Genomic DNA, 16,413 nt, shown 5'->3' with positions numbered 1-16,413 from the left:
ACAAACACTTCATTTTCTGTGATAGTGAAATTTTAGAAATCTTTGTTGAAATCTTCCTATTCACTAGGAGAAAATAATTGGACTGTAGGTATCTTTAGCTTTGCTTGTAGAAAAGAAAACTTTGGTGCTTTCTGCTTTTTCTTTGTTTATCTGCTGTTTCTGCTAAAGAATCTTGCGTGTAACCTGTATCATTTAGGAAATACTTGTCTAAAATAAGGTGTATAATATGGCTTACAAGCCTGATGTTATAAAAAAGATAGTCTGTCTTTCAGATAGATAAATAGTAAGATGGAGAAGCCAAGATCTGGAGATGCGTGTATTGGTTAAAATGCAAAAGAAATTAATGGCACTTAAGATCAGAAGACAAGACATTGGGCTCTTTTCATTGCTCTGTGCCAGATTAAAAAAAAATAAGAATCAGATCCATTTGAAAAGCTTAAACATGACAGAAATTAAATGTATGCATGTCCTCTACAAGCTAAAACACTGTTATTTTTGTGTGCGCTATAGCTATAGGGTTTTTAAATGTACCAATTTCCATGGAAAACTAAATTTTCTAAAACTCACGAGCAAGAATATGTCACAGTTTTAACCTAAGATTTATATAGTATATTTTGCTTTCTTTTGTTCTCTTTCTTGTTCTGTAGGCAAGGGCTCGACAATGTTAAACTGATAGCCATGACAATACCAGATAACAAACAGGTATAATCTCTTTATCTGTGTTCTGTTCCTCAATTGTTATGCAGTCATTCACAGAAAAAAAGGAGGGGGGAGAAAAGGAGATGGCTAAACATTTGGAGCAGACAGAATTCTTAGGAGCTCAAAGTCAAAACTGAAATGTGACCATCTATATATTAGGATACAGCAAGTGAGGGACTATTGCGACATATTAAGGTGGTGACCAGGGCAAGCTGTCTTGCTGTTTGTGTTTTTATGTATTTTTCGGGTGTTGTTTGTTTGCTTTTTTAAATGGTAGGTAGGTAGGTAGGGGAGAGCAGCAAAATTTACCTTTGTCTTGCATATCTTCACAGATTTCTTTAGAGCAGTATCTGTGTACAGGCAGTACCTCCATGTACAGTCAGTGGATTTAACTGGGATAGAATGCCAGGATGAACACTGTACATTTTTTTAAATGAAATCCGTCTATTTATATATAATAGGCTTATATAGAGAGGCAACATCGAAAACTTCATTAAATTTTCTCAAATTGTAGAGATCTGCTTTTTTATAAAAACCTATAAAAATAGTGTCTTCCATCTAACTCCGTAAGAAATGATATTACACACACCATTCTGCCACTAGTGTATAAGAAAAAAAAAAATAATCTGACTTGTTTGTTTGTTTTTCCCCCCTTTTTTTTATAGATGAGAAGTCTAATGGTTTTTGCGTTGCCCACAATGCAACTACTCTATTCTTTGGAAGTATCTATTGTTTCTTCACTTGTTCAAAGCGGCATTTGCACAGTATGTTTCAATTATTTTTGTTGTTGTTCTTTGAAGAAATATAGTTGTCTTAATAGGTATAATTATTAAAGAGGGTTATTCTTGGTAAATTAGAACCAATTTGTGCTAGAAACTGTGCAGGAACTGTATAAAGATTAAATGATGTCCCCAAAGGATGGAGAAGAAGATAAAATATATAGCAAACTGTTTAATTCTAGACCCAGGTCTATTGCAATGTTTAATACTCCTGCCAGTTGTTCTTGCTGCTGTTACAGCTAAAAGCTGAATAAAGTTTTAAATTCTCTTAGCATAGAAAAATGCTCTGGATTTATTTGGAATTTATTTAAGTTTAGATGAATGAATTCCTTCTTTTACTGTTTAAACTGCTTCTTCAGAAAAGAAGGTCAAAAAAGACGGTGGGAACTTTATGAATTAGGAATGCTATAAAGACTGGTGGAATGGGTATGTGAGAGGACACCAAGTCAGAAGTTTAAGCAGTGGCTCTTCATTGGAATTGTGAAAGTGAATGTATTAAGCTCGGGATCTGATATGCAATAAAATGCAAAGCTGATAAAATCGCTTACCTTGTATGAGGCACTTGGCAGAAAAGAGTATATATGCAACTACATAGTGGAGAAAATAATGGCTAATAAATCCCTTTTCTTTGATCTGAGATAATAAAGTCGAGGTGGGAAATGCCAAGGCATATAATGCCTTTGTGGAATGTAGCACAGAGATCAGATTCTAGATGATGTGTAGATGGATACGGTGTGACCTGCTTATGGCTTGGACAAAATTTTGTGTAAATTGTGTATGGCTTGGACAAAAAGTGCAATTTAGAGAAGATGATTCACTAGTGTGGACGCTGTGCTGATGATAACTGAACTGGCACAGCACAGTGATTTCAGACTGTTCAGTTATGGCCCTCAGAAATTTTAGATGGAGGAAACTATCCAAGAAATAACATGATAAGCGTTTAAAAAACCCCAACAAACTTACCTGAGAGAAAAGCAGTAGTTTGTTTCTAGATTAAGAAACACTTAATGCATTTCAGTTGTGCTTTCTTATGACTGATTTCCATTACCACCTAATGATTTCTGTTATTGCATGCTACAGGATACCATATACTTCTTGGAAGGAATTCATGAAAAACATCAGAGGTAACAAAATGTTTTGTTTCTTACTAGATCATTATTATATAAAAATGGCAAATTACTTCTACGTATAGTTGTTCCACAGTTGATAAACTCACATAGTTCCCTCTCATCCCCAGACCCTCTGAAGGCCCAGTTTCTATTGTTGTGATGAGAAGTTTAACTGAAGCCTTGCCGGAAAATAGGTACTAGTTTCCATGAAACACTATTGTGTTATTTTATTTTCTAATCTGTGGTTTGTCACTTATAATCAAGTAGTATATTTTACTTTATTTCACCTCTAGACTAAGTCGCTTACTTCACAAACACAAATTCACTGAAGCAGAGAATTTTGCTATTCAGTTTGGATTAGATGTTGAGGTAAGTTGTCCATTCTTGATAAATACATTGGGAGATTAATTAGTATAACTGAACTTACGAGTAAGGTTATTGCCCTATAGTCCAACAGAAAGTACAAATATAGTGGAATGTTACCTTACAAAGCAACTCACTATACTTGAAGGCTGATTCAAAATTAGACGACTGCATGGTGAACTATGTTTTTATTTAAAATAACTAACTAACCTTGCAATGAGAAGTGGTGCAGAAGTACACCTGAAGAAAATAAGCGCTGCTGGATCAGGAGGAGGGACATTTGTCTCTTTAAGTAGAAGGAAAGAATGTTGCTAAAAAAAAAAGGAAATTTGCACATGCATTTATTAACACATAGGCTGGCTTCATTAACTAATTTATTCAAATAATGCAATTTGAATGTTCCCTCAGCTTTTTTGGTTTGTTGTGTTTTTTTAAATAAAAACCCCAGGCTTAGCTGGTGAGATAAAAAGATACCACAATTCTTAGAGACTAATTGGTAATCCATTTCTGTAATGAAATTATTCAATGTACATGGACACATTTTATCTGAAAAACATTGTGAACAAAAGTGTAGAGTTTTCAGTCAAGATTGCCTGCTTAAAACTTGATTGCATTGAACTGAAAACCCTTGTTTCTTTTTTTTAAACAGCTTGTATACAAAGTGAAAGCAAACACTATTTTAGAGAAACTAGCTTCAGCTTCTGTTGGGAGTTTTGGTCATGAAGTCCAGCTGGATCTTGTGAATGAAGCCAAAGAAAATTTGCAAAAAATTCAGGTACATTTTTATTCCTACCCTCTTTCTCTAATAAAATAACTCCAATTATAAAGAAGCTTGGAATTAATATCAGCTGTTTCCTTATGCAAACAGGATAGCGAATTTGTTGTGGATTACTGCATAAATGCACCATGGCCACTCTATGAAACCACTCATGAAATGTTGAACTACGCTAAAGTCAGAGTAAGGGTTTTTATTTGTTTAAATTGCCTATACTCAGCCATTCCTATTACATGCTTCTGTGCAACTTGAGAAGGGGGACATCTTCAAACCAGTTACAGTCATTTGAAAACTAAATGCATTATAAATTGTATGTTACCAAACATGAAGAAGCAAGGCTTGTTCCAATCTCATTCTTGCTTTTGCTTAAGGGCAAAAAAGAGCTTACGGTTTTATTTTCACATCAGAAAGCAGGTTTTTAGTTTTGAGTAGTAGTCTTTTTAAGTACCTTTTCAATATTAATTTCAGAATTAAAAGCTCAAAATACGTTACCTTTTTTGTTTTCATTATTTTAGTCTTTCCTGCCTTATCACAGAATCAGAGAGATACATACGATCTGTCTGATCCTTCATACATGTAGAAATCCAGTCAGAGTCTAACATTGTAAAATAAAGATGCCAGTTTACAGAGGTACTAAGTTTTTGCTCGTGTCTTTATTAAATTTGTAGTACTGTCTGGCATGTCCTGAGTTGGCAGCCAAACCATTGCATGTATTTGTTTCAGGTCTTGAAGAAAGAATACAGAACAATTGCTCCATCATCTGATGCAGCTCCGGTATCCATAACTGAGGTGGGGACAAACTTCTTGGCCCCGCAGTATCATATGAAAAACAATTATTATGTAGAGTTTTTAAAACTGTACCACTATAGAACTTTTTTAAAAAGTCTAAACAAGATTAGATAGTACAAAAGAGAACCACGGTAATGACAGGTTTCAGAAATAAGCGATTCCTTCAATCATAGAAAGATTCATTTTCAGATCTTCCAGAAATTGAAGGATGAAGCTTTCTTAAGTGCTTTTAGGTATTTAATTTTGTTTCTTATTTAGTCCCATTATATACTGGACAGGCCTCATCTGCCTTCAAGGAGAATCAGCGTGAAGTGTTTAAACAATTGAAATTTTGGATTAATGCTTTATTAAACAAACTTACATATGTAATTAACTGAAATTCTTGAAAAGTCTTTATTTTCCTTCATTATTCCTCTTTGTGATGGTTATTCTAACCATATGATATGACTGTTTGGTGAACCAGACATTGACCTTAAATCTCTTTTCTGCATTCAGGTATTGAGAGCTCAGGCAAGGCTTACAACTTTTTATGGAGCTTTTGGACTAGAGAAATTCAGGTTTGTTTTTGTTTTTTAAGATTTAAAGTAACTTTAATTGTAATGGTTAAGTATGTGCCATTGAAATTAAGATTTTTTTTTTTATTATTTTTTAATTTGAGTTCATTAAACTTCAAGCCCTTCCTTCTCTTCCTGAAGTTTCCCATCCTCTGCTGTGGGGAGGGCAGAATGCAGAGAGGTTGAGCCATCCTATATATCAAAAGCATATATTATCTGTTGAATATGCGCTATCTTGTAAAGTGGGTTGTGTTTTTTTTATTTAACGTATATAGGGGATGTGATTTTATGCACACACAATGTAACACTACTGTTGTCTCTTACAGCCTATAGTACTACCTAGAAAAGGTTTGAAGTTCTCCCCCACAACTTCTTTAATATTGACATATAACAATAACAGAGTTTCTTTCCTCCTATTGCTTCTAGTGGTATTGCTTGGACAGAATTCTTGAATAACAAAGACATTTTCAAGAATATCCTTTTTCAGCTAGAAGAAGGAAATTTATCTTGTGCACAGTACCTCTGGCTTAGGCATCAGGTGAGATGGCATAGATATCTCTTTGATATTTATGTAGTATGTTAAGTCTCTTAAATTTTCCAGCCTTATTTAACAGAATCAGACCGTTGCAGTTACAAAACAGCTCCTCAAAGAAGTAAAGGTCTACGGCAGAATCTCATCTATTATCACAATGATTACCTGTTCACCTAGCTCCTTAGAAGGCTGAACTTCTTATTGATTTAAGAATAAACTGGTATTTCTGATGTCAGAATGCATGTTTCTAGGTCTGAAGGATGACAATTCTTTGATTTATTCTGTGGTGATTACAATCTTCCATTCACACTCTTGCAAGCGCGACTCTCAGAATGTTTAAGTGGACATTTGCTGGCTACCTTGAAATCCTTTAAAAATAGTCATAGATTCCTTGCTCTGAATGACACATTCATACTAGTGGCTATGGGCTATTATATTCTTTAGTGCAGGACTTTCAGGTCCATGTCTTGTTTCCTTACTAAGACAGAACTATAGGGCAAGTCCTAAAGTAACAGGACACGATCCTGCCACCGTAATTGCAAAGAAATTGCTTCAGTTAGGTCTTGTTTAAGAAGACCAAGCTCTAGTTTTTCTGAACAGGGCTATGTTTGGGTTTTTTTTTTAATTCCTGTCTATGATTACTGAGATTTTCTTTTTGTATTTGTGAAATCTATTGCTTTTTGCTGTTAGTGAAACAGCTTTACAAAGTTATCAGATAAACACATACTTCATACATTTGTGATTGTTCTGTTGTATTATTTTAGGCAGATTTTGAAAGCAGCTTTGATGAGAAAATGCTGGAGGACTTGCTTAATGCCATCCATTTCACTGTTCCTTTGAGGGAACTATGTTTGTGGCTTAGAGATGTTGTGATCCCTTTCTTAAGAAGAGTTGTGCCAAAGGGACAGGTAAGACTGACTTAATAAATGCAAAATGTAATTTTCTCAGGCTAAGATAATTTTATAGTCAGACCTACAGACTTACTTTTGAATGTCAGAACTTTGTTCCTCTGTCTTTTAAAGGAATTCTTTTCCCTACAGTTTATATTTTAAATGATTTCTTTTAAAACAAATTTCTAATAGCAAATTTTGCTTTAATAGATAGCATTACTCTAACTTATAACTGTATTTTTTTCAGAAAACATTAGCAAAATGGCTGGAACAAAGTGCTCGAAACCTTGAATTAACAGATAAGGTAAGTCATACTGCAGAAACTTTGTACGTCTTGTATTCCTATATGTATAATATAGTTTGCTAATATCAATTATTTTGGACAGGCAAATTGGCCAGAAAATGGACTCCGAATGGCAGAGGTTTTTTTTACAAGTAAAAATCAAGGTGAAATGGGACTGACAACTTTTGGACAGTGGACTCCTTTGGTAAGAAATGTAGTAAATATAAAGATTTGTGCTACTAAGAGACTTCAGAACATATGCTCTGTGCTAGAGTTGGGATGGATGATAGTTAGGTCACTATTGGTTTTGGTGAAGATTGACTTAATTCCATGAAAGGAAGGCATTCCAATCTTCTTGGGTTTAAAGATTAAAAAAAAAAAAGTCAGTGCAACAGTAATACCCTTGAACAGATGCATTAATAGTCTAAATACAAATAATATTCTTGAATATTCTGTAGTAAACAAATAAGCCTGAGTAATACAAAACATGTAAATTTCAGTAAAGATACTCCTTATGAACTTAAATTAAAAACGTGCCTCATCTCTGTCAAATATTTTGGAAATTAATCGCAATTAAGCATGTGTTATGGCCTGGAGAATACAGGTATTAAAATTCAGCTAGCTATAAGGTTATGAATACTGATTTGGTGCAAACATAAATAAATGATGTATGTTATATATCCTAGGTATACTAGCATCCGTAAAAGTGGTAGTATGTAAGTGGAGAGAGATAAAGCTTAAAGCTAACCAGCTGTGCATTTTAAAAAATCGGAAACACTGACATTCTACATTAGTTAGATCCGCTGCCTTAAATTTCCAAATCCCATGTTCAAACTGTGTAATGGAAAGAAGAAAAATTTACTCTGAGTCCCACTTTCAAATATACTTGGTTTTCTTTCTTGTATGCTGTATAAAGGTAACAGCTCAGCATGCATATTCATAAAATCTTGAAGACTGTAAGGCATCAAAAACTGTTTGTGAGGTTTCTTGGGAAATCACATTAAAAATAGGGTTCCGACTCCAAAGAAAATGCCAGCTGTAGGTGCATTTTCCCCAGCCCTTTGTCCTACCTGTCCTTAAGACTTTCAGTGAATGAAATGCGCATCCCTCTTCTTTCTGCAGGCTCCACTAGTGCATCGCTGTCTTTATATTTAGAAAGAATCTTTTCCTAATATCTTACCAGAATCTTTCTTGCTACATTGTAAGTCAAATACCCTTTTCTTATACCAGAGAGATGGAGAATAATTTGTTTTCTTCTTGTTTATGACAGCACTTGATGGTCTTGAAGATTGTAGCAAGTCTTCTAACGTTTCACTTCTAAACACTGTTTCAGAGATGTGGTGACTGTGAAGAGGTACATAGGTTAAAGAAGCTGGTAAATGATTTACAAGAACTGATAAATCTGTACAGAAAATATAACTGCAGGCTGGCACTCTCTGATTTTGAAAAGGTAATTCTGCAGACACTTCAAAAAGTGCTTTTGAGCAGATTGAGTGGATTGTTCTGAGGAGGAGGGAAATCTTGTAGCATGTGATTTAAAGTCAGGCAAAAGAAGAATCCTGATAGATTGGCTGGTTAAACTTGCGTTCGTCAGCTGCTAAGATTATTTGCTATGTTGTATTTGTTATAAATTTTGTTTCAACCATGGATATAAATATATAATGTGACAAGATACTATGAGAAGGTATGGCTTAAATTCCAGGATTTGCAGTTCATTACAGATCACATATTGTGGAGCAAGCACTAGCAACAGAGAAATTAGAAGTACAAGTAAACAGTAAGAGACTTCTATTTGAGCTACAGAGGGATGCTGGTTCTTGAAATCATGAAATTGATTTCAATTGACACTGGATGTTGAATTATCTATTAGAGATGTAAAGGATCATGTACTAACATGTGTTATGTTCTAACATGGCATTGTTCTGCTTGCTGGCCAGGAAAATGCAACTACTATTGTGTTTCGCATGTTTGATAAAATTCTGGCACCAGAGCTTGTCCCATCCATTTTGGAGAAGTTTATAAAACCCTACCTGTGTAAACATAATCTACAAAAGGATGAACTTCTTCTACAGTATATAAAGGTATTCATATATTCTTCCTTTTGAAGAAAGCTATTTAAACATGAGTAAACAGAAAACAAATCTGATGACCATGGTCATTTACACTTGAATTTTAGGACCAGCTGTCAGATTAGTTTACACCTATCAATGAACTTAACGACAGTTACTATTTCAGTAGTAAGACATTAGCAGATACAAGGGAAGATGGCCAAATCTGTCCCTTAATGTCAAAAAAACTTTACATTTTTGTTTATATTATAAGATATTCCTATCTTTTCTGAATTCAAATATCCTAATAATCTTTATCAAAATATACAGGATTTGCTAGAACGCTGTTGTACACGGTCTACTTCCGTATTTGAAACTGCATGGGAGGCAAAGGCAATAGCTGTCATTGGCTGTATCTCTGATACAGATGTAAGTATCAAGTGGCTCTAACACATCAGTTCAGAAGGAAACACATAATTTTTACATAAGCATATGAGTACATTTTTATGAGTACATTTTGGTATGAGGAAGAACGGATAGTATGCTGTCTTTCTATTGTATCTTAGTAACCTCCCATGTGAGGTTCTTTGCTTGAGAATACAATTGTAGGTGAGTTTTCCGTGTGATGACATCACAACAACTGTAATATGTTTGAAACCCAACCTCTACAGCATTGTAAATTACTATAAGCATTTTCTAATCTAACTTGACACATCACATTATGATAATGAATGTCCTTTATGCAAGTGCAGATTGGGCCAGGAAATGAAATGCTTGGCCTAAATGAGTCAATCACATGTGAACAATACTTCAGGAGATTACCTTATAACTTATTTTGAAAAGTAAGCTCTTTATGTTCCTTTTATAGCTGAAATTTGATGCAGTTCTACAGATAATGCATGGTGCTATGGTACCATGGAGTGCAGCAGTGGAGCAGCTGGTAAAACAGCATTTGGAAATGAATCATGTCAAGTAAGGCAACACCCATGGTCTACACCTCAGTTTTGTGTGTACTTTCAATTAGAATTCTCTTTGTGGGGGGGGAAATACATTGTGTCTGATGTAGCATGATGAATAAATCACATAGCTGTAGGCAGCAAATAAATTTATAATAGTCTAATTTGTCCACAGAGTAAAGCTACTGCAGGAAAGTTACCGCCTGATGGAGATGAAGAAACTTTTGCGAGCCTATGGGATACGAGATACTAATCTTTTAAAGGACAAGCAGATGATAATGGTAAGTGATCAGCATCTATTAAACAAAAATCCCTACGCTTACCTCCATGTATTTTCATGGGGTATTTTAAAAAAAAAAAAACAAAAAAAAAAAAACAAAAAACTTTGCAACTGGTAGCTCCCACTTGTTATCAATACCTGTTTTTCTTGTCCTGTTGGGACATGTTTTTTCCTGAAAGCCCGCCTTTTTTTTTTTTTTTTTTTTTTTTTTTAAGAATTAGTGGATTAGTTTAGCCCAACCTGATTAGCACAGCATTGATAATATAGTAGTTTCTGTATGGGGGACAGGAAAGAAAAGAAGAAACTAACAAAATGGAAGGCTAAGTCCTCTCGAGATTTCAGATCCAATTTCTTCTAAGGTCACAGTGAACGATACCTGGCAATTTATTTTTTTTTTTAGCATCTCTGCTTTATTAGGGAGAAAAAAAAATGAATATTTCTAGAAAAGTTCCTTGCCATCCTGTGGAGCCACATGAGTGCCCTGAATTTTGAGAGTTGCCAGGATAATTCTCTTCCCCAAATCCAGTCTTCTCCTAGTTATGCTTTAATCAAGTTTTCTCTAGGTAAAAGTTTTAAACTTCTAGGTAACTTGCTTACTACGAGCTGTACAATTCCAATGCAGAAGTAATGTGTATAAATTATTTCCTTTTTTGTCCTGTACATCAACATACTAAAGTCCGTATCTGTTTTCTTCTTACAGAGGCTAGTGAAATACATTCTTAAACAGGATACCCCTACTTCTTTGGAGGATGCTTTGAAAATTGTAGCAACATATATGTTGCCCACTGTGGAAGTCTACATTCTGAGGATGATAGACCTGATTGACAAAAAAATGGTACTAAAATACTTCATGTCCGTTGATCTCAGAATTTAAAGACACTGAGGCCGATTTTCAAAACCAGGACAAATTGTACTACTTGCTGAAATCTGACACATGGTTTACATATAATTTTTATTCATTCATCTTACCCATAACTGCCTATACTTAACATTGAAAATGAAATCTATGTCAGAGTTTTAAACATCATGAGCCATCCTTCATTTGTGGCAAAAAAAGGATGACAATTATGACCCATGATACACAAAGCAAGTTTGGAATTGAAGTCTCCACGTATTTTCACATACTGCTTTTGCTAGAGTTGTTCTGGGGCAAATTGCTTTCTTGCCAACAATAAAAAAGCAAATGCCCTTTTCTTTTGGTTATTTCTGGTTTACCTTTTTTTTTTTTTTTTTTACTTCAGGGAGAGGAATCTCTGACTTTGTTAAAATCTCTGAGTCTTGCTGAAGCTGAGAAAGTTGCAGAGAGATTGACTATATGGGGAACACTGGTATTACAGAAAAAAGCAGAAAATTCTGAAGAGGTACCAAGTCATTTCACACCATAAAGTGTGTGCACAAATTATTCTAAATACTGTTCTTACCCAGATGCTTAAAGACAGGTAGGGCATGCAAATGTAAAAACTGTGTCTTCCAGCAAAAAAGGATGATGAACTGGTCCTGCTTTGAGCAAGAGGTTGGTCTAGGTAACGTCTTGAATCCTCTTCCAACTTGAGTATATTCTGATCCTGTATACTGTACAATTATTTTGTTTAATTTTAAAGGCATCTCCACACAGTGGTATGGCTACCTGAATTCAATTAATAATTTATAAATCCTGCTGTGTTATTATACCTCTAGTTCTACATATTTTCCAGTTCTTCTTGGAAAACATCTATCTTAAAAACTGTAGGCGTGGCTTTGCCACGCACCAAAGTGAGTTGAAGCTTCACAGTTGATAACACACATAATTGTCTTGCAACCACAGAAAAGAATTTTTGTTAAGAGCTATTTTAGGGAGTTACTCTGGGCAACAGAAGGAAGAGCAAAGGGAGAACGGTGGATGTTCACACAGTGTGTTAGCTCTCACAGAAGTTTTGAGAAGTACATATCTATCACGGCTATTTCTATAAAGGGTGCCTGTTTACAATAACTTTCTCTTCCCTTGCTTTTCAACTAGTTGTATCTTAGACTTGAGAATTGTTGCTTAAGAGGTTTGTAGAGCATTGCATAGTATTTTAATAGAGTAGAAGCCTGAGGGTCACTCAACCCTCACACTTTTGACGAACAAAAACATTAACTCCTTCCTTTCCTGCAGCACAGAACACAAATGTTTATGACTAAGACAGTCGTGGAAATCCTTAAATTCTTGTTCAGCATTCAAAAAGGTAAGCTACAACTTAAAAATCTCACCTTTTGTTTGTAAATGGAGTCAGGAAGTAATTGTTTTTCTCCTCCAACAGACAATCCTCTGAAGAAAGATGAATGTGAAGCAAACCTAAAAATGTTTGAAACACTTGCTGCCCTGCAGGTGGGTATCTTTATAGTTTCAAACCACTTTTGGAATAACTACAGTAAATCAGTTGTTCTTATAACATGGAAGATATTAAAAATTAATTGTATTTGCAACGCAAAGGTTGTTTTTAATATTGACTTCAAAGAGATACTAGGGCTAATATAGCAATTTAAATAATGGCTGGAAAAGTTCCCAATTACTAGAACTCAGTTGTCCATTTAAACCAAAAAATTAGATACTGTTCCAAAAATCTTAATTGCAAACACTTCAAAGATCTCATGATAGAGTACTATAATATTTTATTAAGCTCTTATTGTAGTTTGCAAGCTTCAGTTATTTAATACAGCATTTGAGCATGCTGTACCCTTCAGGCTTTTTTATTTTGCTTACCTACTGCCTAGCAAAATTCTCTAATTTACTACATAAATCAGTAATTGGTAGAAACTAGTAAAGTCAGTTTTGTACTGAAAGTATTCCTCAGAATGAAACAAGAAATAAAAATACTTTAACCAAAAAAAAAACCCACAACATTTTTAAAGTAAGTCGCGTGAATACAAATTTATAATACTTTTTTTTTTTGCAGGAAGATTTTGATATCTTTCTTTCAGTTGAAGAATTTAGGAATCCTTCACTGATGTCTAGGCTTCTTGAGGAGCATATAAAAGCTTATGAAACTGTCAGATCTCTGTCAAAGTCTAGAAAAGTGCAAACAATTAATTGTAATTCAGAAGATGGTAAAACCAAGAACCGCTCTACTGAATCAAGATTGTATAGACTGGCTTTGCTCCTGCAAAGGTCAGAGCAAGAACTGGGAGAAAAACTGGCCTTGAGAGCACTAGATGCTGGAAAAGTTGAAGACACAATAAAAACATGCAGGTAAAAGTGCAGAGGCTTTCAAGCTTATAACTTTTAATGGCCTTTTCTGTACTATTTCTGATACTTTGCAGAAGTAAGTAGATGTAGAGCAAAGGAGAGGGGTGGGTTTGTTTTATTTATTTTTTTTCTAAAACTGAGTGTTTAAGCAATATGCTTATATTGCTTGTATACAATATTGCATATAGAGTTAAGTGTATTGTCTGAAAATTGCCATTGGTTTTTGCCCTAACATGATTACTAAGTAAAAAGATTCCCTACAGTTTTATAGTGAGAGTTAATTAAGGTACAATATAAAGTAACCATTATGAGACGTTGGCTTACACAGATAGAAGAAAACTATTGTATTGATTGTACGTACCATGTCCTGGTTTCTAGCTGGTCTCTGCCTTATGCTTGGGTTGTCAGGTAATTTAAACTTACTACCACCTCCCCAAAAAGAGATGAGATGAAAATGTTAAATATATTTCTTACTATTAACGTGTTCTATGTGCTTCAGTACATATCTCTAAGGTAAACTGCATTGTACTTTTTCACTTGAGTCACAGAAGTTTTAGTTGCATATAGTGGAGTCATAGAAGTGAAATAAGTAAGAGAATTAAATAATTAGTACAGGCCTTAAGTAAAAGCCCTAAGGACTATTTATTTTTAACATCCTTTTTTTTAATAGAGAGTTCTATGAAAATCACTGTAATGAAAAAACAGGGAAGCTGCTGTTTTCAGTATGTCAAAAGCTTTGTCATATGTTGGGAGGTGATGTTCCAATGATCACTCCTAAAGATATGAATCTTCCAGCGGTGATCTATGAAATGGCTTGCCAAGCAGCTACAGCATGTAGTCCAGGTAATTACAGTTATCATTTATTTGTGTTCAAGTTGGGAATCCAACTTTCCAAAAAATATTTAATAAACATGAAAACAAAGTTAATTTCTACATATGCCTCTGTAAAAATAGGTTCTGCAAAAAATTGTTTCCTATTAATAGGACATGTGAACCTTCCATTCATAGTATGCTAATGATCTTAATATTTCTACAGATTTGCTATTAGATTGTCTGGAACTATGTAAATATACATTGGCTGCCAAGGAAATTTACAGACAGTGCCAAATAGAAAATTATGGATTTACAGCAAAGGTATCTTCTGCTAATTTAAATATTATTTTTTTAGTATATGTAACGTCTTGATTGACTGACTAGTGTTAACTGTACATACATTATTCTTTTTTTCCTCCCATTTCTCCAGACATATTTAATCGGTTGGTTTAAAAAGCAAAAAACAAAAAAAAAAAACCCACGCAGCTCTACAAATAAAAATTTCCCTGAATACGTGTGTACTTCAGCATAAAGAGTAAACTGATTTGAGTACTAAAAGCAGTGCAGCTATGGCACAAGCACAAGTAGCATATTCCACCTACGTTTCAGTATAGTAAATCCCTCTAATATGACTGAAAATATTACTGATTTTATTGAATAGCTGGTCTAGAACTGCTAGAGAGCGTAGGGAGCTGACTTTAAAAAAGCTTGTTTGTTTTGGTTTTTTTTAGTAGGTAAAATATGGCAGGGAGAGTTTGATTTTTTTTTTTTAAGTGTATGTATTATGTGAAGGCATTGCCAACAGTTTTGTAAAACTTTAAGAACTTTAAGTTCTTGAATAGCATCTTTGTTTTTTTGTTCAGGTCAAGCAGTGCTTTAGGCTACTTGAAATGAATGGGCTCTTACAGTTTGAGTGGAATAGATCAAAGTGGCTCGGCAAGCGTATTTATGAACTGAATGTTATTTTTTCTAAAATATGATCCACTTGAAAAATATTTGCTTGTAATATTTTGCCAAGAATGTTTATGAAAGCCTCCATTAAATTAATTAAGAATGCATTTTGGCTGTACAACTAAATAACTGTAACATTAAAGAGAAATGTGGCCACTCTAAGTAGGAAAAGTGTTTAAAGCCACTGGCCACTTAACAAAAAGTAGCATAATAAAATCCATTTTCAAATAGAAGATCATGTTCTAATCCTGTATGCAAAAACTGGAATCGCTTGCAACACTTTGTTAGTAGACCTATTAGCTTTTGTTTTTAATGTGTGTTCTTTTGACAATATTCTTACTCAGACAACATCTTTTGGAGGAGATAGAGATCCTTATGAAGAGTGGACTTATGACGACTTCTTTAATGAGGATGGGGTAGTTCTTGATCCACAGATAGCTCTTCCAGTTGCATATGAAACTACTTCTTCTCTTCTGCCTGTTTGTGGTAAACTTGCTTTCCTGAACATTGAGTCAATATACAATTTGTATTTCACGTTGATTTTTATCTAGGAATATAAATAATTCAGCACATGTGTGAAAATTATCACCTCGGAAATCTCAATTAGGCAAACTCATGGAAAAAATATCTGTTACAGGGGGTATAGAATATAAAGATGACTTTGGTTTTTGTTCTGGTTCAGGAAGAATCTTAATGACAAGTACCTGAAGACGTGGAAAATGCTCTGGAGAAGCGTTACGATAAACTTGCCCTGTTCTTATCTTCTCTAGACATCTTCCGGTAGCCACTAATGGAGACAGGGTTTTATCAAGATGAATTTCATCTTATTCTAAAATTATTGTCCTTGTATTACATACCATTGTAGATAGACATAACTTTTTGAAAATTTCAAGTATTATAAACAGAACTCTACAATGTTGTAGGTGCTGAAAAACGACACTTTCAGCTCTGTAAAAGAAGCACTGAATATTTAAGAATTATTTCTTTTTAATACTTCTTGACGTAAATGTTTTCTTTCCTAATGTGTCATTGGTGTATTAAAAAGCATGTAATTGCAAATACTGTTGTACAGTGCTAAAGCTACCTATAAAGGATATGCTCATTTGATTGATTTGAACAGATTTGTTACCTTCACAGATGAAGTGTTCATGTCGACTGTCTCATGAAGACAAAAGGGTTTACACACAAAGTAGTTACTGAAAATTGTTAGTTTGTATTCCTCTGTGTGTTCAAAAAAATATTCTCTCCTATAAAATAACTTCTGATTAGGCACAGTAAAAAAATACCAGTCCTGGCTCTTAGAGTTCATGTGTCTTTATTTATGTACAGTCCCTGAAGTATAGTATTTTTAAGATACTTATAGGCTGCTTAGTGTTGCTGAGATCTT

General features: G+C 34.3%; 1 protein-coding gene across 4 annotated transcripts in view; it reads left to right on the top strand.

The window, feature by feature from the left end:
- Window positions 1-16,413, top strand: part of KNTC1 (kinetochore associated 1) — a 41,237-nt gene that overhangs the window by 5,202 nt on the left and 19,622 nt on the right. For all 4 annotated transcript variants that reach the window (XR_008469102.1, XM_054219253.1, XM_054219252.1 and 1 more), the window contains exons 12-37: window positions 648-702; window positions 1,365-1,463; window positions 2,559-2,602; window positions 2,716-2,781; window positions 2,881-2,956; window positions 3,600-3,725; window positions 3,819-3,908; window positions 4,449-4,514; window positions 5,010-5,071; window positions 5,495-5,606; window positions 6,365-6,508; window positions 6,738-6,794; window positions 6,877-6,978; window positions 8,107-8,223; window positions 8,711-8,854; window positions 9,152-9,250; window positions 9,690-9,793; window positions 9,953-10,058; window positions 10,758-10,892; window positions 11,299-11,418; window positions 12,192-12,261; window positions 12,337-12,404; window positions 12,973-13,265; window positions 13,933-14,105; window positions 14,299-14,396; window positions 15,371-15,512. Coding sequence is in view for 3 of the 4 variants with exons in the window: in XM_054219253.1 (XP_054075228.1) it covers window positions 648-702; window positions 1,365-1,463; window positions 2,559-2,602; window positions 2,716-2,781; window positions 2,881-2,956; window positions 3,600-3,725; window positions 3,819-3,908; window positions 4,449-4,514; window positions 5,010-5,071; window positions 5,495-5,606; window positions 6,365-6,508; window positions 6,738-6,794; window positions 6,877-6,978; window positions 8,107-8,223; window positions 8,711-8,854; window positions 9,152-9,250; window positions 9,690-9,793; window positions 9,953-10,058; window positions 10,758-10,892; window positions 11,299-11,418; window positions 12,192-12,261; window positions 12,337-12,404; window positions 12,973-13,265; window positions 13,933-14,105; window positions 14,299-14,396; window positions 15,371-15,512 (2,768 nt within the window). In the remaining variant the exon portion in view is untranslated. The remainder of the gene's footprint in view (window positions 1-647; window positions 703-1,364; window positions 1,464-2,558; window positions 2,603-2,715; window positions 2,782-2,880; window positions 2,957-3,599; window positions 3,726-3,818; window positions 3,909-4,448; window positions 4,515-5,009; window positions 5,072-5,494; window positions 5,607-6,364; window positions 6,509-6,737; window positions 6,795-6,876; window positions 6,979-8,106; window positions 8,224-8,710; window positions 8,855-9,151; window positions 9,251-9,689; window positions 9,794-9,952; window positions 10,059-10,757; window positions 10,893-11,298; window positions 11,419-12,191; window positions 12,262-12,336; window positions 12,405-12,972; window positions 13,266-13,932; window positions 14,106-14,298; window positions 14,397-15,370; window positions 15,513-16,413) is intronic.

Source organism: Rissa tridactyla, chromosome 13, assembly GCF_028500815.1.
Source record: "Rissa tridactyla isolate bRisTri1 chromosome 13, bRisTri1.patW.cur.20221130, whole genome shotgun sequence".
Taxonomy (NCBI): Eukaryota; Metazoa; Chordata; class Aves; order Charadriiformes; family Laridae; genus Rissa; species Rissa tridactyla.
The sequence above is the reverse complement of the archived record's forward strand: the minus strand, read 5'-3'. Positions and strand labels throughout refer to the sequence as shown.